At 39.5% G+C, this 24,101-nt stretch overlaps 1 protein-coding gene across 10 annotated transcripts in view; it reads left to right on the top strand.

Annotated features, from left to right (window-relative positions):
- The window catches only part of DOCK9 (dedicator of cytokinesis 9), a 207,448-nt gene extending 183,797 nt beyond the window's left edge, over positions 1-23,651 (top strand). For 5 of the 10 annotated variants that reach the window (XM_008578478.1, XM_008578466.1, XM_008578491.1 and 2 more), the window contains 10 exons: positions 4,552-4,674; positions 5,664-5,777; positions 5,985-5,990; positions 6,446-6,481; positions 7,334-7,480; positions 11,009-11,219; positions 16,358-16,548; positions 20,054-20,154; positions 20,289-20,427; positions 22,387-23,651. In XM_008578478.1, coding sequence (XP_008576700.1) covers positions 4,552-4,674; positions 5,664-5,777; positions 5,985-5,990; positions 6,446-6,481; positions 7,334-7,480; positions 11,009-11,219; positions 16,358-16,548; positions 20,054-20,154; positions 20,289-20,427; positions 22,387-22,509 — 1,191 coding nt within the window. In that variant the 3' untranslated portion in view covers positions 22,510-23,651. Of the gene's footprint in view, positions 1-4,551; positions 4,675-5,663; positions 5,778-5,984; positions 5,991-6,445; positions 6,482-7,333; positions 7,481-11,008; positions 11,220-16,357; positions 16,549-20,053; positions 20,155-20,288; positions 20,428-21,333; positions 21,342-22,386 lie in introns of all 10 variants that reach the window. The other 5 variants (XM_008578449.1, XM_008578428.1, XM_008578434.1 and 2 more) reach the window with 3 other exon arrangements.
- Positions 23,652-24,101: the final 450 nt, after the last annotated feature.

Raw genomic sequence — 24,101 nt, 5'->3', positions numbered from 1 at the left:
TATCATATATATATATATATATATATATATATATATATATATATATCAGTACTCATCTGCTACTTGAATTCAGGTTTCATTGTTATTAAACTTTCCACCTGTTTCTAGTTTGACTAAACAAGAGTAAAAATAGTAATCATATTTTAGTCTGTTATATTTTAGTCCATGTTCAGTTAGGAATATTTGACCCAGAAGACTACCCATAAATTCTATTTGATATATATTTATTAAGTGACTAAATCTAGGGCTGTTTAAAATATACCTGAAAGATTGCTGTACACAGGTACCTTACATGGATAGACCATCATTTTAAAATCGAGTAATGTCTTCCTTATATAATACACAGGTTTGAACTGCATGGGTCCACTCACACACAGATTTTTTTCAAGAAATATATTGGAAAATTTTTGGATAGGTATGTCATGGATATATGACATATCTAATTAAACAGTTAAGTAGGCTACCTAGCAGTAGGCTATTAGTTCTTAAGTGCTTAACTATGACTTAAGTAACGATGCCTGCCCACCCCACCTCACCCCCCACTCCACGGGAGGAAAGTGGACAAAGTACTTAAGTAGTAGTGAAGTTTTGGGGGAGTCAAAAGTCATATGTGGTTTTTTGAATGACTGCACAGGGAGTCAGCACCCCTAATCCCCTGTTGTTCAAGGGTCACACTTACTTCATTGTTTCTTGTGGTAGTAGATTTATGTCTGTGTATTTTCATGTCTCATAAAATTATCTATATTTAATAGTTAACTTATTGTTGATGTAGAAGACTTTGAATGTGCTGATTTATGTATGTTTAATCCTTCCCACCTCCCCTGTCTCATCTCTTGCCACTCACTGATTCAGATTTTATACTCCAACCATCAAACAACTCGTAAATTCGTCCCACACCATGCTATCTTCATTCCCTTGCCTTTGCCCATGCTGTTCCCTCAACCTGGAATGTCTCCCCTCTTTTTGTTCCTTTTCCCAGTCCCACCTTTTATCTTCACCTGACTAACTCCTGATCATCTTTTAAGATGCAGTCATCACTTTCTCCAGCTTTCCATCCCTCCCCTTTCCTTCTTAGCTAGATAGATGCCACTCCTGTCTGCATCCCTGATTCCCTGCACATTTCTTTATCAGTGCACTTAGAACTATTTTTCATAATTTTTTTTATGGATCTGTCTCCCATGGTGGACTCTGAGCTTTATGAGAGCAGGAAGTACTGAGCTCCAGGAGAACAGGATAGCTGGCCTCTTCAGTTCTCACCAGAGACTCACAGACTACTGTCAAGTAAATAAATCTCTGCTGCTCTCAGTTCAGTGTCTTCCCTTGTGACTTGCAGTTTGGGCATGTATTTGAAATCACTGTGTTTTCCTCCATACTAGGTATCTTAACACATAGGTCATATCTCTTCCAGCCAGTGGTCATGAGTCTCTATTACATTAACAGTTCTGGCTGTCTGAACGATGACATGTATGTCCTTGGGGGCCCCCTCCTTGAAGCAAATTTTATTTATGCCACATAGCCTAATAGATCATCCAAAACCTGTCCTCCATGTTTTGTAAAATTATCAAGCAAGTTTTATAAATTACAGACTTAATTCTATTTATATAGATTTGTTTTACAACCCCAACCTCAAGCACTGTGCCTTGCATGTAGTAGATGCTTGGTAAAATATCTGAATGAATGAATGAATGAATGAATGAATGAATGAAAGAAAGTATTAGTGATGTGGTAGTGGTGGTGCATAGTTAAAACTTTTATAACTTTTTGAGAAGGATTTTCAATTTTTTATGAGATTAGATTAAAATTACTCTGGAGTCTTATGATGTTGTAACTGCTATGGCATGGGATTAAAAATCTTTAGGTTTTTTTGACCTAATCCACAATAAACTAGGTGTCATATTGTATATTTATATCTACAGTGAGAACCATAGCATACCAACAGGACCAATTGTAGTTTTTCACAAAAAGCATACATTTCTCTTTGAATAAAAGCCCAATAGTGAGAACAGGAGGGATCACATGATTAGTCTGTTAAGTTAAACCTAAGAATAGTTTTAAAATGGGAAAAGTTCCATGCCCTTGACTGTTTCATTATCAGAAGAATGCCTTGGTTGTATGATGTTCTCCTTCCTATAGGAAGTTGGGTCTTCTCAGAATTCTTCCACCTCTGCTGCAGTCCCACAGCACCACCGACAATGGAGATGCTCAATAAATATCCACTGACAGTGTCTTTGACCTAAGATATGCGATAAATGCACGGATTTAGTAAAGGGAATCCTTTCTCTGCAGCAAAGGACTGTTATTACCTAGTAATATTGTTAATGTTACTAAGAAAAATGCAAACTGATTCATTCATCTAAGAAATACTTGACTACCCAGTATATATATATGTGGCACTTTGGGATATTATATAGCCCAAGAGAAGTAAGATTTTTTTTTTTCAATTAATACAAAGTAGAAAATGATAATTGAAATAAGAGAGGTTTGTTTAACTTACCTGTGAGTTACCACACAGAAATTACAATTTTCAGAGCATTTTGATGAGTAAAGTTTTATTTGATCCTCACAAACACCAGTTTAGGTTAGACCTCTAATATATTCCCCAGTTTCTTAAATATGGAAAAGTAAGTATATTGACACTGACATTGTACAAGTTTTTTTTTTTAATGCTTTTCTTTTACATAGCTTTTAGTAATCAGAGGATGAAAAGAATCATAAAAATTTGTCCTGCTTAGCATGGGTAGATTGTTGGAAAGGATTTGAGACAAAAATAAGAAATGCATACATCTTTATAATAAAAATGCAAAAGAAAAGAAAGGGTGTTAGAATGTCTTCTGGTTTTTTCATTGTCTATAGCTTTATGGTGATTACTACATATATCTGGCTTTAGTGTTTGCAATTAATGAGACCTACAGTAAAAGCATGAGACAACTGGTGTATCTTTTTTATAAGCACTGGTACAGACTTCAGCCACACAAATGACAGTTTTATGATTTGTATGTTATAAATATGACATAGGAGTTAATGGTCTTGCATAGATAGTATTTTCTGGTAAATTGATTCATAACTACTTTAAAAATGTTTATTTTCTTTGTAGGCATTAGGCCTGCAATGAAACATTAGGTCAGTAATGAAAAATACAGAGCTTGCCCTTCATTTATAATATTATAGAGGATACAAACATGTTAAAAAGCAAGTATAAAACCCTTAACAAAATATTAGCAAATTGAATCTCGCAATATATAGAAGAGAGAAATGCATTATGACCAAGAGGTTTATTCTGAGAATGCATGGTTGGTTCAACTTTGGAAAACCAATGAGTGTAGTTTGCTGTATCAACAGCAAAAATATGAAGAACCATATGACCATCTCAATAGATGCAGAAAAAGCATTTGACAAAACTCAGCATCCATTCATGATAAAAAACTGGAAATAGAAAGGTACCTCCTTAACCTGACAAAGATTATCTACAAAAACCCTACAGCTAACATCATACTTAATGGTGAAAGACTGAATGCTTTCCCCTTAAAATTGGGAAAAAGACAAGAATATCTGTTTTCATCACTCTATTCAACATCATGCTGGAGGTTTTAGCCAGTGTAATAAGGCAAGAAAAAGAAATAAAACTTTCTTTACTGACATAAGATATTTTGTCTTACGTTTCAGACAAAATCCCAAGAAATTTACAAAAGAAGCTGCTAAAACTCATGTTGGTTTAGAAAGATCATAGGATACAAGATTAATATATAGAAATCAATCAGCCTTCTTCATATTTAGAGATTCTTATACCATGGTTTTACTATATTGCTAATGATTATATATTTCCTAGAAACAAATATGCTGATGACTTTCAATCTTATTCAAACAAATCACTTTCCTCGGGAAAAAAAAATCAGAATTTTAAAAAAGTATAATTTACAATAGCATCAAAAATATTCCTTGTCCGCTAGCCAGTTAGTTCAGTCAGTTAGAGCACAGTGTTGATAACACCAAGATGAAGGGTTTGGATTCCCATACTGGCCAGCCGCCCCCAAAATAAAAAATAATTTTAAAATCCACGTAGTATTGGCACAAGGATATACACATATATCAATGGAACAAAATATAGAGTCCAGAAATAGACTATCACTAAATTCCTCTAAGATGTTTAATTTGGTTTGAAGTCATGCTTAGTAACTTTCCATGTCTCAGCATTGTCTTTGTTCCTCAGAAAGGAAAAAGAAATTTCTGAATTATATTTATAAAGAAAGAACAAAGATCAAAAGTTGAAAATCAGTATGAAGCTATAAATGTTAGTTTTTCCATGCAAGTAACTATTATAATCATCATGCAATGAGACCCCTTTTCATTTTTGCTTGTAAACATGATTGGAAAAAAATAGTTCCTTAAAAAGGAACATAGTGATGTTGTTACTAGCATGAAAACTAGCATTTAAAAATAGGTATTTTGAAATTTTCCTCCTAGTAGTCTTACCAATTGTGCAATCTGCAAGGAATACAGTGTCACATTCCCCATAACACTCCTCTTTGGCCGGCGGCCTTCCTCTCTGATCAGGACGTGTTGATGGAGCTCCTCGAGCAGTGTGCAGATGGACTCTGGAAAGCTGAACGCTATGAGCTGATTGCTGACATCTACAAACTCATCATTCCCATTTATGAGAAGCGGAGGGATTTTGAGGTAGCCAAGTGGCTTTTTGTTTTTTCCTATTTGAAAGGACACGGGTGTGACATATCCCCAGACCTGCTTATATGCGAAGAGCAAGCAGACCATGGGTCAGTGATGAGCAGGTGATCTCTGACCCTCCACATTAGGGTGAAGGTGGGCACTAGTCACTGCCTCTAAAGAGTCATCAGGCATCACACATGTATGGGCCCCACCTCCATGCAGACCCCCACATCTCGAACTACAAGAGTTACCACCCCAGCACCCTACTTTTGAAAGGTTGTCTTGAACATAGTTTTGTAATCACCAGGTGCCTTTGCCTCAGAACTCTTCTTTGTTCCATCTACATGGGAAAATAGTGCCCCTTCTTCCTGGGCTAGGGAGGTTGTCTGGTTTCTCTTAGCATATTCAAATGGAGTAGAATAAACAAAGTCTAAAAATGGCATTGGAGGGGGCCGGCCCGGTGGCGCACTGGATAGTGTGCCGCTTGGGAAGCGTAGTGGCGCTCCCGCCCGAGGGTTCAGATCCCACATACAGACCGGTTCCCGCTCACTGGCTGAGCGAGGCGCGGGAGCAACACCGAGGCTTGCGATCCCGTTGCCGGTCCCCGGTCCGGTACAGGGGCAACACTGAGGGTTGCCATCCATTGCCGGACACGGAAAAAGACAAAAAAAAAATTAAAATACATTAAAAAAATAAAAATAAAAAAATAAAAATGGCATTGGAGGACTGCCTCTGACATCTCATGTTAGCTTGAAAACAATTTACTTACTATAATGTGGGAATTCGATGAGTCCTCATATGCAGGTTGGCCCTTTGGGTAGGAAACATTACCATTCATAAACAATCACTGCAAGTTGTATAATCAAAATATATTCTTGTTTTTGTTGTTTTTTTTACTCAAGTTCAAGGAATTTTCTCCTACACTATCACATTAAATTGTTATTTTAAAATCGATTCTGCTGTTTGCAAGTGGGAAGAAATGGGTTTGTTCTGCTTTCTAGAGGCTAGCCCATCTGTATGACACCCTGCACCGGGCCTACAGCAAAGTGACTGAGGTCATGCACTCGGGCCGCAGGCTCCTGGGCACCTACTTCCGAGTGGCCTTCTTTGGACAGGTTAGTCTCCTCTCCATTCAGTAGGCTGTCCTAAGGCCATACTTTTTTTTTTTTTTTTACAATTCTATAAAGTTATATCTTGTAAATTTTCTATTTTCTATAAATGCTGATTTGATGAATTTGTTGGATTTAGTATGATTGTTATCTTCCTCAGTAGTAAACTTTCTACTTTTTTTCTTTCTGTCTTTTCTTTATTACTTTCTTAAGGCAGCGGTAAGTTCTTCCTCTGTAAGACATTTTTAGCAGTATCTTTGATACTTCAGTGTGGTTTGCAAGTTTCCTTTTCAAGTCTATATGTATATCTGTCTAGTCATTAAAAACTCAAAAAAAAAAATTAACATTTTATTCCATCTATAGAAATAAATCACTTGTTTCCTTATCCATTTATATTGCATGTATTAAACCAAAATTAAGACTTTCTGGTTTCCTTTGTGCCTGTTCATCTTTATCTTTTGTAATATAATATCTCCACAAATCCATTTACCATTGTAATATTTCAGAAACCCTATATAGAAGAGTTTACTTAAATTTAGCTTAAATTTTAACCTTCAAGTCTCTAACATTGCTAAATGATATAAATTATAATCCACTTATTTAGGGTGTGTGGTTTTCTATGAGCATTTTATAACCTTCGATTTATTCTGTTATTGTCTTTTATAACTTTATAGCAATACCAGTTTACAGACAGTGAAACAGATGTGGAGGTAATTATAGTAAATGCTTAAAAGCAAGTAATGTAGTGAAATTACTGCATCTAAACTCCTAGTTTGATGTGGATGTTTTTTCGTTTCATGTTAGCCTGTTTTTTTAATATATAAATATATGTTTTTTGCACCATTTTCTCTCTTTTATTTTAGATGAGAAACTTTTAAAAAAATTATTTCAAATATTAACCCCAGTCTGCAGTTTTAAATTTTCAACCTTTTTCACTTTCCCATGCAATTCTAAGCCTGTAGTCAAACGTGATTGGTGCCAAAACAGACTGGTGATAATGAGAATATGTTCTGATATAGCACTACAGGTCTTAATATTTTTTCTCATTGGTAAAGCAAAATATAATTGACAGAAGCTTTATGTAACTTCTGCTAAACCTACTCCAGACCTGAATGCTTCAGTTCATGCCGTAAAATCCTGTGTAAATGGGAGCCATCAGGAGAAAAGGTGTATGCATTTCTGAGGCCTGCCTGTTGCAGGCTGCTGCTAATTTTTTAGTGAGTTCTGCTTTTTGGGAATGTGAAACAGGCTTGACTCCATCATTAGACTTCACTGAGAGAACACAGTCTTGAATCCCAAATCTTTCATTTCACTCAACACTTAATGACAGCATTTTTGAATAATTTGCAATTTTGTGTTTTTCCTTTGTCTTTGCACCCAGACTTCACATTATTATTATTTTCCTTCCTATTCAAAAAGCCTCTTTAAGTAGGATTTTATTTTAGAGTCATCCCCATACCCCCACCCCCTTTTTTTATACCCTTATAACAAAAGAACCCTTCCTGGGTGGTGAGCCTTGGGCATATATTTGGGGGTAGCTCTAATTGTGCTTTTTATCACAGGGATTTTTTGAAGATGAAGATGGAAAGGAGTATATTTACAAAGAACCCAAACTCACGCCTCTGTCTGAAATTTCTCAGAGACTCCTTAAACTTTATTCAGATAAATTTGGCTCTGAAAATGTCAAAATGATACAGGATTCTGGCAAGGTATGACCATGTTTTGATAAGTTTCATAACAATATAATATTCTGATTATGTGTGATTGGTTACTTATTATATATTCATAAATGTGTACAGAAAGACAAACAGGAAAAAATTAAGTATGGTTGGCCTTGAGTGTCAGGTGTATTTTTTTCTTCTTTTTGTGTTTTCCATTACATGCTTGACATTAAGCAAATCTTTATTGCATACTTTTAAAAACATCTTTTATGAACTAATTAACATCTGAAGGGTTTTACCATTTTTAGTCCAGATGTTTAGCAACTCTGAAAGAGTAGGGTCCAAGGTTCTGTTACTGCACTCTTTTCCTGCACTTTCACTGTGCCTGGATGCCTGGAACACTGTCACTGATTGTTGGATATGTGGACAGATGGGATAGACCAAGGAGTGAACTCACCAGCTAGCATGATTGTAGGAATGCGCTGTAGTTTCTGTTTAGAGAAGCTGTCCTCTGGTGTTCTGCTCTCATGAAGACTCTGAACCTGCACATTTTTCCTGTACATTTATGTGTCCTGCACTCTTCAGGATATCTCCAGGAAGTTAGGTATCCCTCTGCTTCCTGAAACCCAGGCAAAGATAGAGTTCCTGTTCTTTGTATTAAAAATGCTCCTCTTCTGCAGCTCTCTACCAGTGATAAGCCCTGCCTGCTTCTTTCTAAGGGCACCATTTTGCAGTAATCCTTACTTCCTTTTTTTTTTTTTTTTTTTTTTACACTTCTTTGCTTCCTGGCACTACAAGATGTTCTGGACTCATTTTGTATGTTCTTTGCCCCAGCCCTAGAAGCAGACATTTCTCCAGGGAATCTTGATTCCTTTTATTGGAGAACGGTGTTAGAAACCACAGTCTGGGTGGTGGGTGTCTCATTGCCACGAGAGTGTTCTTTCTTTGGGTCAGAGCAAGGAAATATGTGTGTACTGTTATCAGCCAATGTTATCATGTTCTAATCAATCGGCCAGCCCCCTTTTCTGAGCTTTCCTTTGGAGTCCCCAGTGTCTAGAATGTGTTTCCTTGGGCTCATCATTTTCTCCAGAGAAGAATCCTCCAGTCTCCTGCCCAGGTAGGTGAAGAGCTAGGGAGAGGAGTGGGAAGGCAGGAGATAAACATCTAATTGCTAGATTCTGGATGCAGGAGAGGAGAAGGGGGAAGGGATCACGTCTGACCTGCAGCTCTCCCTTACCTGCCTTTGTTCCGCTCTGAATCTTGTCCCTGCTTTCTGCTGAGACTAGTGGACCTATTTAGAGTTTTTCCAGACCAGTTTCTCCAGAGAATGACTTCTCCTCTTTTGTGGAATTGGGACTAGGGAAGGGAACCTGGAGTTCCTGATGCCTGATGGAGACTTTGGGCCACCTGCCCTGTTTTCCTTCTACACCTCACTCAGTCACTCTCATCCGAGGTGTCACAAGTACTGGTCATCCTTGGGCTTCTGAGGAGTCCACTGACTCACTGTCACCACCTGTGTGGGAATGTGGGCTGGAACTCTCTCCACTCTGTCCCATCAGGCCACACTCCTCTACGCACTTGACTCCCCAAATTATTAAAATCTCTCCTCACTGTCCTCTTTCCTGGGTCCTTGTGGGCTAATTCTTTACTGTCATTTTAATAGAGTTGTGCAAAGGAAAAGGGATAAACACATGGGACCATTTTTAACCAGAAACTTCAGTACAACCTTATTAAGACCTATGTATTTTGTAGACCAAATTACTCAGGTCCAGTTTTCCTTTTCTCTGAAACCTAAACCTTTGTCTGGATCAAGTGGTGGCTTTAATATTACAGCCTTTTCTCTAGGTTCTTAATCATTCTTCCCCTTTTAATACGTGGCCCTTGATAGGGCAGCTGAAAGAGTAACTGGACCACCTCCTCCACCAAGCACCAGTCCTCCATTCCTTCTGCTAGTACATACATACAGCCTTCAAAATGGAGAGTAGGGAAATGCCACTGAAAAATAGACAAGAAAGTTTCCTTCCCACTACCTTTAAATTATTTCTTTTTTTTTTTTTTTTTTTTTTTTTTTTTCTTTTTGTCTTTTTTCGTGTCCGGCAATGGATTGCAACCCTCAGTGTCGCGCCCATACCGGACCGGGACCGGCAACGGGATCGCAACCCTCGACGTTGCTCCCGCAGCCCGCTCAGCCAGTGAGCGGGAACCGGTCTGTATGTGGGATCCGAACCCTTGGCGGGAGCGCCACCACGCCCCCAAGCAGCGCACTGTAGCAGTGCTCCACCAGGCCGGCCCTTAAATTATTTCTACTCAAGAAAGTTAGGTTTAATAGATTGAAATACAAGTATAATGATTGGCCAGATGGCTTTTTCTAAAATACAAGTAATAACTTCCTATAACTTTATTTTTTAACTTCTAAAGTGTAAGGCACTTTCACATCTATTTTTCATTTTTCTTCACAAACATCTCTGTTACAAGAACAGTAAAACCATCTCTCATTCATTGCCTGCCCTTGTACAAGTACAGTCTTCTGAGCTCTCTGCACAGTCATTTCTTCTTTGTCTCCTTTTATTGCTCTAGAAAGTTAAGTACAGTTAAAATGTGCAAAATTGATTTGCTTCCCCTATAAACTAGCTTTCGTTTCTGTAGGGAAAATGCCTATGTTTAATTTTCTATCATGTCACCATGAGGGCACCACCAATTCTAGCAATGTAGTTTAAGAAGCATTTATGTGCTGAGTTAATCAGGAACTAAACTTGTGTTAGTCCTAGATTAATATGTACCTGTATTACATTAATCTACAGGTGTTTGCATCTGATCTGGTCTGTGTACAGAGTAATGATAATTTGGGGGCCTAGATTTCAAACACTTTTCCTAAAATTAAGCATTTTTCTCTTTAAACCAAATATATGAAAACACAGTTTAGGAAACAATCAGAGAAATCCAGACTGGGGAGGGGCAGGGGTCATTCAACAAGAAAACTAGCATGGTTTCTTCAAAAAATTAATGTCCTGAAAAAAAATAGTGGGGAATTCTCCTAAATTAAACAAGACTAGAGAGACATAACAACTAAATGTAAAGTGTGAACATTGATTAGATTCTGGTTCAGACACAAATAGCTATAAATAACATTCTGGAGACATTTGAGAAGATGTTAATACAGACTGGGTGTTGGATGATATTAGGGAATTACTGTTAATTTTGGTAGGTTGATAATGTATTGTGGTTACAGAGGAGAGAGTCTTCATTTTCAGGAGAAACTGGCTGAAATATCCTGATGAGTACCACTTACTTTGAAATGGTTCAGCCAAAAAAGTGTGTGCCTGCGTGTGTGTGTGTGTGTGTGTGTGTATGTATGTGTGTATACATATTCATACATTTTGTATATGTGTGTGTATATTTGAAACAAATATAGCAAAATGTTAGCAGTTGTTGATCTAAGTGGTGGGTGTGTGGGTGTATGCTGTACTAAGCTTTCCCAACACATTTACTAATAAAAAGTTGGAAAAACAACTTGGGCAAGAGTTGAGAGATTCCTTCATATAGCACCAATCTTCTATTTCACTCATTCGATTAAAGGTCAACCCTAAGGATCTGGATTCCAAGTATGCATATATCCAGGTGACTCACGTGATCCCATTCTTCGATGAGAAAGAATTACAAGAAAGGAAAACAGAGTTTGAAAGATCACACAACATTCGCCGCTTCATGTTTGAGATGCCCTTTACCCAGGCTGGGAAAAGGCAGGGTGGGGTGGAAGAACAGTGCAAACGGCGCACAATATTGACAGGTAGGCTTCCCGAGAACCACATCCTGATGTCAGCTCCACCCCAAGATGAAGAGCTCTCCCAACTGGATAGTCCTTATTACTTTTGAATACTTCTGACATTTTTCTATTTATTTATTTACACTTTCTTCTTCTACCAGATTAGAAGTTCATATCCAATATAAGGTCGCTTACCTTTTTTTGTATCTGATGAAAACAGTGGGCCCTTATCGGACCAGATGCTCTTGCACACAATTCTGGGTGATCTACAGCCTATTCCAAAACCCATGTGGAACCTCCCTAGTCTGTGCTGAGGGCATAGTGCTGTGTGTCCTCAGGGGAAGAGCCCTGTCTCTACTACACAGGTTTCAGCATGGACCTGCTAGTAATTTTAGGCTGAGCGAGTAAATGGGATGTGAGGCTGGATCCCCTCCACCTCCTCGCTGACGGTAGCTGGCCAGCTTCAGCTTGAATACCTCCGGTCTAGGAAGCTCACTGTTCAGCTCATGCAGTTATAATTGATCCCTTCGGCACTGTTTCACCATTGATAATCCATTCTTGGAAATGTGTTTTGCATCATTTCCCAGTTTCTGACAAGTGTAGAGTCATCTTGGGAGTGATTTTACCTTCTTTGGGGGAGCCTAACCTATCCATTCTTAGGTTAGGACCAGCAACATAATTGGGGCAAACTAAAATAACACATTTTCTTGACTTAAGTGGGAGGCCTGTTCAGAATGCCAGGTGTGTCGATAACACCATTTAGGCATATTTTCCAAGAGTGGCCTTAGTTACGTGGAGCAAGGAAAGTGCCCACTGCTTCCCTAGAAGTCTTGAGTTTCCCATCAGGGCAATGATATGGAATGTTGTAATTACACATTATCATAACAAATGAAAGGAGCACTGTTAGGGTGCTTCATTTCAGGTGGTTCTCAACTCTCACCAGTGAATTGTAAACTTTAAATGGGTGAGTTGTATGGGTTTGCTTTATATCTCAATAATGCTGTTATCAAAAAAAGAGTATGGATTATTGTAAAATAGCTCAGGACAGTGTATCACAGGGCATCTTTCACCCTCCCTATGAGGGAAATGGGTTAAAAGTTTAAAAAAACAAAAACAAACCTACATTTTTAAAGTGTTTCTGCTTCTGCTTTTATAATAATAAGAAAACATATGTAAAGTACAAACAATATTGTCCTCACAAACATTAGCCCTCCCCCCACCATATGTGAATGAATTATTTTTCTAATGGATACCTCAATAGCAAATTTAAGCAAGAAAACTACATTTCTATTTGGAATCTTTTTACAGGAATTACCATCTTCCTCTGTTTATCTGTATAGCTCTGATGACATTACTTGTGATTCTTTACATCAGTGGTTATCAAAAGTTGTTCTAGGATCAGCCGCAGCAGCATCCCCAAGAACTTGTTAGACATGCAAATTCTCAGGCCCCAGCCCCAGACCTGCTTAATCAGAAACTCTAGGGGTGGGGCCCAGCTATCTGTGTTCATCAAGCCCTTGATATGATTCTGATGCACACTCATTTGAGAAGTGCTGCTTTAAGTAAACCTAGCTCACTGCTGAGCAAGGCCAGGATTTTTATTAGGATTATTAAGATAGCATACTGATTCTTTTTTTTTTTTTTGGTCTTTTTTCGTGTCCGGCAACGGATCGCAACCCTCAGTGTTGCGCCTGTACCGGACCGGGACCAGCAACGGAATCGCAACCCTCGGTGTTGCCCCCGCACCTCGCTCAGCCAGTGAGCGGGAACCGGTCTGTATGTGGTATCCGAACCCTCGGCAGGAGCACCGCCGCGCTCCCAAGCGGCGCACTGTAGCAGTGCGCCACCGGGCCGGCCCAGCATACTGATTCTTAAACAGTTATCATAGGGTGTTTTTCCTGGGCAAATTTTCCCCAGGGTTATAGTTCTCCATTTTGTTACAGAACTATTTTTGATTAGATAAAGCTTGTGAGCAAAGCTCCATATCTGCCAGGACAGAGAGGACAAAGAGTAACGCCACTGCAGCAAGAGGCAGAGCAGAGACACAGGTGCCTGGGGGTGGGGATCAGGGGAATGATCACCTTCCACAGCTGTGGGGCTGGGAAAGCGTGGGCAAGTGGAGAGCCTGGCCTAGGGTCCTGGAGATCTGGGTCACATCTTCACAGTGTGACTTTGGATGGGTTGCTCAACCTCTCTGTGCCTTAGTTTCCTCCTCTGAAAATGAGTTGTAACACCTATATTGTGTGAAATAATTTCATAAATTGTAACCAGGAGGGAAAGAATTTACTTCATTTTGCTAGATCTCATCTACCATTGAGCTCCTTGCCTTTTGGGGTTGATTATGTGAGCAAAAGAGGATTACAGTACAATAAAACACACACACAAAGATAAAGTTTTTGCCCTGAAAAACCTCAAAATATTGAAAGAATTGTTACTGGGCAGCTTAAAGATTTAAAGAAAGGGTTATGAAAATGCTACTAAAAATATATACTCCATATCAATCTTTAGTTAAAGATAAACATGCTGGGACATTCTGAAGGCTTCAAAGTTGTGAGTTTTCCCTTCAGTTATTAATGCTTTAGGTTATTCTTCCACTGTGTTGCATCAGTCTGACTTTTGGCCTTCCAGCTTGTTGGGGAGTCCTGGCCTTCCCTGCCCTCTGAATCTGGCAAAGGTTCACTTTCCTGGATAGTTCCCAGTCCATTAGCTGCAACTGTGTGATCATTTGAAAAACCTCATGATCCTCCTCCAGCTCCTTTGGTGGAAATTTCTGAGCCTACCCCGCAACAAGATCCTCCCTTTCCTTCTTTCATAGAACTTCTGCTGAGGAGTTTCTTCCTAATCACTGTTCAAAAGTCTTACAAATCATGCCAAGACTCCTACACAGATTGGAAATATCCTGCTGCCCTCTGCCTTCTATTCAGTCCAGGCAGGCCTTACAGGCACCACACTTATCAGTTCTGTCTTCCTCATTCCTTTCTCAAGGGCCACAGATCACTTCTGTGGGCCATTTATTCATAACATAATGGCTTGCTCAGTCAGTCTACCTTTTAGGGCTGCTTTGCTCTCTTGTAGTTATTTGAGCAGTAATGCACTCATTTATTCATTCAACAAAATTTATTGAGCACTGACAGTGTTCCAACTTGGAATACTAACAAAACAAAGATCTGTGACCCTATGCAGCTTAGATTCGAACAGGAGAGACAGACGATAGATAGTCAATGAGTAAATGTACCTGTGTTCTGGACAGAAACAAAAGGAGACTGGGAATGTGGGGTTGAAATGAGGTAGCTGGGGTCAGCATCACTGAGGAGGTGACATCTGAGTCAAGACCAAGGAGGTCAGGGGTGGGCCATGCACACATCTGGAGGGAGAAGAAGCTGCCGGGCACAGAGGGTGCCCATGCCTGGGGTTTTCAGGGAACAAGAAGGAGGCCATTGTGGCTGGAGGCTGAGAGAGAGTAGACATGAGGCCAGCAAGGATGCGAGGAACAGCTGGGTGGCAGGGGCGTATCCCAGATCAGATGGACCTGGTGGGCTCAGCAGGGACTGAGTTTTTTCTGAGTAGCAGTATTGTACCTCTCCTTTACCTCTTGACATCTCCAGTTACTGTCACAAGCAGCAGTGGCTCAAGATTTTTACAGAGTGAAATCGGTGTAATCATGGACACCTCACCAAACATTACCCTTAAAGTTGGTTTGTCTCTCTGAAATAGTGGAGCTATCATTCTATGGCACTCAAAAATACTGTGATGCTAATTGCAGTGTTGTGACATGGCCATTAGCCCCATTTGACATTTCCACAGGGACTCCTTCCTTACAAAAGGAATGTGGTGGCATTCCTCTATAAAGCACATCAGGCTATCTATCCCAGTACAGGAATATCTTCCTCTGGTCAAAGTGCTGCTTTCCGGCTGGTAAGCAGCAATGCCTAGTTCTTGTTATCCTACAAAAGGAGCCTTCATTCAAAGAGGATTAATCAGTCCTGGTGCTGCTATTTAAAAACTGTGTCCATGAGGAACACAAAAGAAACCCAAGGCAGAGACCTTTGACCTGCAACTCATAAAACACTTTGAGAGTAGAACAGGCCTTTAAATGTGTGACAGATGAGGCTGGACATCTTTTCCAGCTTTATCAACATGTTGGTTGGCCCATAGGAACTGTGTTTTGAGGGCACTGACCCTTTTTCCTGTTTTGTGATAAGTCCTTCCTGAATAAACTCTCCCCAGTCACTTACTTAGTCGTAATGAATCCAAACATGACCAAACCCATCTTACTTTTGCTTGCTAAAAAATAAAATTTAAGTGCATATCTACATGCTTATTAGTAAATATATATTAAATGAGAATATCATGGATATATATGTACCATATAAAGCAACAAGATAGAAATGTGGAAAAGACCCAAATTAGAACCTACTGTTTTTCTGTTAATTTTTAAACTAATTCTTTGGTATTGATATGTTCGGTTATCTTCTTATTATAAATGAAAACAAATTTAATCAACTTTTTTGGTCAAAAAGTATAAGAAAAAGTATTTTTATTTATATTTCTTGTTTGTTCTTATAAGTTCCAAAATACCTTTATTAATACTGCAGCTCTAACAGTTTGTGAATTTCTCGTTCACGAAATTCTTTGCTTGGAAATATATTCTCATTTGTTATTTTTCATTGATTTCTTGTATCTGTGCAAATTTAGTATATGATTCAAAGCGGTTCTGTGGAGAAAAATGAATTTTCACAAGGATAGTTTTATGGAACTATTTTCTAGACTTAATATGTTATGTAATATAAAACTGTTTAGTCTTTGGTGTTTTCAAAGGAATCTTCTACTAACACTCAGATCTCACAACTTCCAAGGAATGTAGGGCATTTATGGGTGAGAAAATTGAGCAAGGAATGATAAAAATGATTTCTTCAAAGACACACTTCTCACATTAAAGTGATAACAGGGATTCAGCTCTATTGACTTTATATGATACAACCTGTCATTAAACATACACGATTGTAAATGAAGACAGTATTCTGGTTCCACAAGTAACTGGCATGTGACTTTGGCAGGCTTTGGGATCCTTATCTGTAAAATGGGAATAATAACTACTTCTACCTCATAATAATAAAGATGGTGCAAACCATGTAATGCTTCTGGACCTCGTTCCTCTGCAGCAATACACTGTTTCCCTTATGTGAAGAAGCGGATCCCTGTCATGTACCAGCACCACACTGATCTGAACCCCATCGAAGTGGCCATTGATGAGATGAGTAAGAAGGTGGCTGAGCTCCGGCAGCTGTGCTCCTTGGCTGACGTGGACATGATCAAACTGCAGCTCAAACTCCAGGGTAGTGTGAGCGTTCAGGTGAGCCAGGCAGAGCCAGCCTCAGGGCAACCAAGTGAAAAGCTCCCTTGCGTCTTGGTGAATTTCAAGTCGTTCAAACCAGCAAGGTCTGGTTTAGATCCTTGGTTTTCAAGTGATCCCCATTACTTTCCTGCAGTTTCTCCTGATATCAGAGGTGGAGGTAGCCTTAGGACCTCCACCCATCCCCACCTATGAGATCTGTCATGCTCACTAAGCTGAGTGCTGGGAACAAGAGACCACTCTCCATATTAACCTGATTTTTTAGTAATTTGGGGAATTCTAAGTGCCTGATTCTAGGTGTTTTGGGTGCATCAAGACTCTTCTGAATATAAAGATAGCTGTAGGTTTTCTTTTAAAATTGTTGTTTTCTGGTTTCTGTGAAAGTTGTATCTGAAAAAGTACCTTAAGTTCTACTCTGTTAACAATATATTTCGATTAACAGAAATTCTTCTTTTTTTTTTTTTTTTGTCTTTTTGTCTTTTTCCGTGTCCTGGCAACGGATCGCAACCCTCAGTGTTGCCCCCGTTCTGGACCGGGGACCGGCAACGGGATTGCAACCCTCGGTGTTGCTCCCACGCCTCGCTCAGCCAGTGAGCGGGAACCGGTCTGTATGTGGGATCCGAACCCTCGGGCGGGAGTGCCGCCGCGCTTCCCAAGCGGCGCACTTATCCAGTGCGCCACCGGGCCGGCCCGAAATTCTTCATTTTAATTTAGCCTTCTCAATCAATTTTTCATTTACTGGTAGCATTTTTTTGTGTTCCCTTTAAGAAATTTGTGCCTACTCCAAGATTTCAAAGATGTTCTCCTCCTTTGTATCAGCATTTACATTTAGATTTGCAATCCATCTGGAATTGATTTTTGAATGTGATTTAGGGTAAGAGTCAAGATACATTTTTTCCATATGGTCATCCAAGTGAAGTATACCATTTATTGAAAAGACCACCTTTGATCTAAGTACTGATTAATGAATACGTCCAGTTTGCTTATGATATATGCACTTTTCTGTTTGCATATTACACTTCAATAAGAGGTTTTTTTAAAGTTATCTTATGTGGATTCTTGGATAATTGGTAAATGTTAAATCATCTCCCTCTAGTGACCAGTATGCTTCTTGCTTTATCGATATTTCTAAGTGTATATAAATAATTCAAACGTGTGTATGTGTGTGTATCCTATATCCCATTGTTTTCTTTTCTCTTTCAAAAAGGGTGTGTTTATGACAGTTACATGTAAATTGTAATGTCTAGGTTTAGGGTTTTTTGGTTAATTTTTCTGAAACCAGTTTTTTGTTAACTTTTCATCAGATCCACACTAAAGAATCATGAGTTGTTGCCTAACATTTTTCTTTTTCTTTCTTTTTTTTTTTTTTCTCCTTTTTGTCTTTTTTCGTGTCCAGCAATGGATCACAACCCTCAGTGTCGCGCCCGTACCTAATGTATGCTATACGAAGTTATTACGCTGACGGTAGCTGGCCAGCTTCAGCTTGAATACCTCCGGTCTAGGAAGCTCACTGTTCAGCTCATGCAGTTATAATTGATCCCTTCGGCACTGTTTCACCATTGATAATCCATTCTTGGAAATGTGTTTTGCATCATTTCCCAGTTTCTGACAAGTGTAGAGTCATCTTGGGAGTGATTTTACCTTCTTTGGGGGAGCCTAACCTATCCATTCTTAGGTTAGGACCAGCAACATAATTGGGGCAAACTAAAATAACACATTTTCTTGACTTAAGTGGGAGGCCTGTTCAGAATGCCAGGTGTGTCGATAACACCATTTAGGCATATTTTCCAAGAGTGGCCTTAGTTACGTGGAGCAAGGAAAGTGCCCACTGCTTCCCTAGAAGTCACTCCCAAGCGGCGCACTGTAGCAGTGCGCCACCAGGCCGGCCCTGCCTAACATTTTTCTAAATGTCATTTGCCACAAAATATTTACAGATGTTTTCAATCTCTTCCCTTATGGCCTGAAAGACTTGATGTGCCAAAATAAATCAGCTAGTGAATATAAATATTCCAGCAATGTGAGTGATTACATAACAGGGGCCAGAGGCCACCATTTTCTACAGCTAAAATCAAAATCAGTGAATAACATGACGTGGGCACATCTAGCCTCTGTTAAGAGGCCAGCAGTGGGGTGTGGGCACTAGTAAAGGGTGGGACTGGATAGGCTGAGCTTTCTAAAGGGCAAAATATGCCCTGCCATTAAATTTATACTTAAGTTTATTAAGTAGTAAGTTTATACTTGTGCCCACCAAGGTAACAAGAATGTCGGAGCCAGAGGAAATAAACTTTATCATTTTATTTGCGTATTTCTGTAATTCGTTCACCCAAAGGCTCACTAGGGTTGCTGTTTTACACAACAGAGCTGTCTGCATGGCTTCTTGGCACCGCACTCCAAGATCTTGTTATATTTGACCCAGTGAAGTCTCATAAGCTTTCCTCTATGCCTCTTCTTAAAATTGTTGGGTCGTCTTTGAGTTATTCACGTGGTTCCAGCCTAATGCTGGATACGTCCTGCCCTTACACATTTAGTCATCACGGGAGGTTAGCTAATTGTTTCTGCCTCAGAGGCCCACCTCTCACCATTGTGGCTTATACCCTCCTGTCTCCCCACATCTGGTGTGAATTCTCATGGCTCAGTGCTCCTGCTATGACTGTACATGTCCTGCACACCTTGGACCAGAACCACAGACACACGGTTCTTTCTACTACCTTGCTTTCCAATGCCACCATAACTTCCAGGAAAAATTAGGCAATGAGCACATGGTTGAGTACTTTCCACACTGTCACAGATGCCTGGAACAGTCTCCTTCTCATCCCAGTGTGTCCAGTCTTTCTTCTCGTCACATTCCTGTATTTCCTGACTTGTCCAACTTCAAAGAACTCTTCGTAGCTCACTGAAAGAGAGATGCAGGGTTTGGCTCACTCACCACGTTGCTAGAAGCTCCCAATCTCTGGCTGCCCAGCACACCTCAGATGGTTACTTTATCCGAGATAGCAAATCAGTTTGCTCAGGGCTGTCTGCACAGTTCAATGAAGTGAACACTTGGTTTTTTTAAAACTGGCATGCATACTATATTCTTTCCCTTTTTCACTGAATTTGCCAGATTAACCTGTTCAGAGTAGTGTAGCAAATTCCAATGGCTAAACACCTTTCTAGTAAGAATACTTGACCTGGAATTGAAGACTTGGGCTCTGACCTGTGGCATTTTGCTTATTGGCTGTTCAGACTTGAACAGGTCCTTAAGTTTTCCAAGCATCAGTTTCTTCATACATAAAATGAACCATCATCACAAGTGCCCTGAGGATGGCTGAGAGGATGAAATCAAGCAACATATAACCGTGTACACTTTATTCATGGTTTCCTCTTTGGTCGTTAAGTTCCTAGAAGGCAGGGGTCATGACTAACTCACTCAAACAGTGTTTTTAGTGCATGCCAACTGAAACTAAATAAATGATAGTAGCAATTTTCTTCCTAACATGATTTAAAATCTTTGTTCTTTATCTAGGTCAATGCTGGTCCACTAGCCTATGCCCGAGCTTTCTTAGATGACACAAACACAAAAAGATATCCTGACAATAAGGTGAAGTTGCTTAAGGAAGTTTTCAGGTAAAGCACACTGAAAATGTCTTTTTCTCTTCAAATATTGATCATTTCTGTGCTCAATTAGCAAAGAGATGTTACCAGTTGAACTCATTCTTTGTCTTCTGCATGCCTTTTTTCACCCTCCCACACCTTTTCAGGCAATTTGTGGAAGCTTGTGGTCAAGCCTTAGCAGTAAACGAGCGTCTGATTAAAGAAGACCAGTTAGAGTATCAGGAAGAAATGAAGGCCAACTACAGGGAAATGGCAAAAGAGCTCTCTGAAATCATGCATGAGCAGGTAAGTGCCACACTGGCTGTGGCAACTGGCAGTTCTTCTCATTGAGGGAATGTGGATTAGTCGGGTCTCAAGTACACTCTATGATGACCTTGTAAGCCTTCTGATATCCTTCCAGAATTTTGATACCTGAAGACAAATGTAGCATACCACACTCCCGCTGTTCTCTGGTCCCGGGTTATTTGGCGAACAGCTAATAGGTTGCCCGTTGAAAACAGCTGGGGGAGAGCAGCCCCTACCCCATCGTTTCATAAGCTTTGGCTCCCTCCACCCCAGTCCAGACACACACCACTCACACACACAGCCCCATACACAAAAGAAAAATATCCATGATGTTCTTACAGCCTTCCTGATACACTCAATCCTTTGAGAGAACAGGGCTTACTGGCCTGGCTTAAAACATTATCTGTTGTATTATATGTCTTTTGCCATTTAAAAATACATAGTTATTTGATTTTTGGCTCTTTACAGCTGACCTAGATGCCGTAGTGGATTCTTCGTGGCCACTTCTTTTAGGTTCCTTGCCATGACAGGCATCTTTCCTGAATACGTGAATTTCTTTAGTAGGATTCTGTATGTGGGTTCAGTAGTCATCCCAGAAGACAGCCATCCACCGTACCAAGTGAATGTCAAAGAGCAGCATCCGTTCTCCCAAACCACAGTGACTTTGTCCAAATCATTGTCCTGGTCTTTATGATTAATGTTAGCACCTTGATAACACATCAACCCGGTTTTGTCTGTTTCCTATGTTGTTATCTTTCGGGCTCATAAAATGGACACCAGGGCTGCTTGTGTCAGTTATCATATCACATAATGATTTAGTTAGGAAGTTTCTGTTGCAGGAAACTAACTTCAGTGTTTGAGCTTTAACTCACTTGCTTTTTTTCTCCTTCATGCTAACACATTCAGATGGGATGGTAATGTCACTTTTTAATTTTATTTTTCTGATAAACTGACTTACATGAAGTTATTACTAAGTTTGAGCAACTGCAGACATTGGCGTAATGACAGTCCATGTGCAAAGGAAAGCAACCCTTTTCTGTACATTTTAAAAAGTAGAAAAAAAATTGAAATGATTAATGTGTGAATAATTAAGCAGAAAGGGAGGGTCTCATGGGAATGAACTCAAGACCTTTTCCATGGAGCTTCCGGATTCCTATAGAACAGAGAGCTTGATCAGTGGGTACAAGCATTTGGTACTAGAAAAGATGAAACTAGGAAGAAGTTATGGGCTGAAACTATTAAACTCTCAGATTGTATGGACTTCTAATGCAATGCTTTACTCTCATCTGTACCTTGAACTTCCCATTATATCAACAACTATGAAGATTGAATCCCTTTCAGCCCTTAAGCCAAAAGGGTTGTGACCTGGGGTAGACTTGCTTCTGTTGTTTCCAGAGCAACCTCTGCATGTGTGCGTTCTGAGTCTCCACCTGGCAAGAGGTCAAGTCTTACACTCAGATCCATCAGGCGCCTCTGGGAGCGAAAAGATATGTGTTCAGGGTCAGAGGGTAGCCACTCTCTCTTTGCCATGGTGGAAATTTGTAAGACCCTGAGAAAGGAGCCAGGAGAGAACACAGATGCTCCAAATTCATTTTAAAAGGCTATTTCAAGGGACAAGGCTTAGGTTGTGTACCAGTCAAGTATGTGTAAGATAGACCTCAAGCCACCTTATGATCTGGTGAGTCTAGAAAGCTCTCTACTCACTAACTTGTAAAGGAAACAAAACGTGTTGTTCTTGCCTTTCTCCTTACAATTCTGATCTGAAAATGGTCAATTGCTAGATAATCAGAAATAGTCTCTTTGCAAACCGCCAAAGCCAAGGTATCTGGGCACACCATTATTCACAGTACCAGAGTGACTATTGGATGACAGCTGTGTGTTTTACATGAAACTCACAGTTTTGAGAAATGTTTGTTTGGGGCATTTCACTTTGATAATGTTGTGTTTCTGTGCCTCAAGATTTGCCCCCTGGAGGAGAAGACAAGCGTTTTACCGAATTCCCTCCACATCTTTAATGCCATCAGTGGAACTCCAACAAGCACCATGGTCCACGGGATGACCAGCTCGTCCTCAGTTGTGTGATTGCACCTGGTGGATGTGTGTGGGGACTTGCTTTGTCATTTTCAAACTCAGGATGATTTCTAAAGCCAATCACTGGGGAGACTGAGCACAGGGAGAAGCCAAGGGGAATGGGAGAGAAGGGAATAAAGAACTGTGTTATTTCATAGCAGATTTTCTATAGGAGTCCTAAGAGGGTACACATATTTTTTTAATTCTCACTGGCAATATTCACAGTTTTCATTGTGTTTTAACAGAGGTGTGTGGTAGATACTCTTAAGCTGGAGTTAAATTTTATTCTTCCCTACATAGTAGTATTAAAATAAATGGCCTAAAGAAAAAAGCGTTCTGGAATGTACATAGCAGGGACAGCAGCACTGAAATTGAGGCTAAGGTGACCTTGTGCCCTTAGGCTAAGCTGGAAAATCTTGAAAATATTTTTTTTTCCTGTGGCACATTCAGGTTGAATACAAGAACTATTTTTGTGACTAGTTTTTGATGACCTAAGGGAACTGACCATTGTCGTTTTTGTACCAGTGAACCAGGAGATTTAGTGCTTTTATACTCATTTCCTTGCATTTTAAAAATATGAAAGCTTAAGAAACTATGTGAGCTTAAAACTAATCAAGCAGTTTAGAACCAAAGGCCTATATTAATAAACACAACTATGCTAAAAGTAAAAAGTAGTACAGTGTATTGTCATGTATATATGGTTTGTTAATACCGTCTTGGCATTCTGTACATACATGTATAACATTTCTACATTTTTAATACATCAGCTTCTGCATTAAGTTTAATTGTGACAGATTTGTGCTGTTCTTAGTATATGAAATACATTTGACTTTACTGTTTTATTCTTGTACATAAAAGAGTGCAATATGAAGATGTACACAGTCTTTGCTATATTAGGTTCATAAACTGTTTTAAAACTTTAGTCCTTTTGCCAAAATGGAGTGTGTAATTGGTAAATCATAAATTCTGTGGTGAATGGTGATATAATTTAAAGCTTTCACCATGTTATATTTTCTTTTAAGACATTAACTTAGTAATTTTATATTTGGGAAAATAAAGGTTTTTAATTTTATTTAACTGGAATCACTGCCCTGCTGTAATTAAACATTCTGTACCACATCTGTATTAAAAATAACATTGCTGATTTTCCAGTAGTGAATACTGGGTATTTATTGTTTGACAGTACTAAGAGGGGCAGGATACTGAAATCCTTGGGGGTGAAATAACATGGTTTCTGAAATTTTCTTTAAAATACTTGGTGGGGGAAGAGGGTGGGTTAATAAAACAAGATTGATAAGGTATTGGTAACTGTTGAAGCTGAGGCTGGGAACATGGAGAATCATAATACCAGTTTCTCTGCTTTTGTGGAAGTCTTCATGATACAGATTTCAAGAGGCAAGTCTAGGGATCCTGTCTGCCAGAGGACTTGGATGAATGCTTTGTTGTATAGTGGTCCAGCTCTGAATTATACCAGTGATTCCCAAGTACATGTAGATGCTTTTCCACCTCCAACTTTTTCTCTTCAACTAGAGCAAGGCTTCCGTCTTTCTCATCTCCTTTACTTGCTTTGAGATGAATACTCTGGGATAAGATGGTCGTTTATC

This window comes from Galeopterus variegatus, unplaced genomic scaffold (genome assembly GCF_000696425.1).
Source record: "Galeopterus variegatus unplaced genomic scaffold, G_variegatus-3.0.2 Scaffold74, whole genome shotgun sequence".
In the NCBI taxonomy this organism is placed as follows: domain Eukaryota; kingdom Metazoa; phylum Chordata; class Mammalia; order Dermoptera; family Cynocephalidae; genus Galeopterus; species Galeopterus variegatus.
The sequence above is the reverse complement of the archived record's forward strand: the minus strand, read 5'-3'. Positions and strand labels throughout refer to the sequence as shown.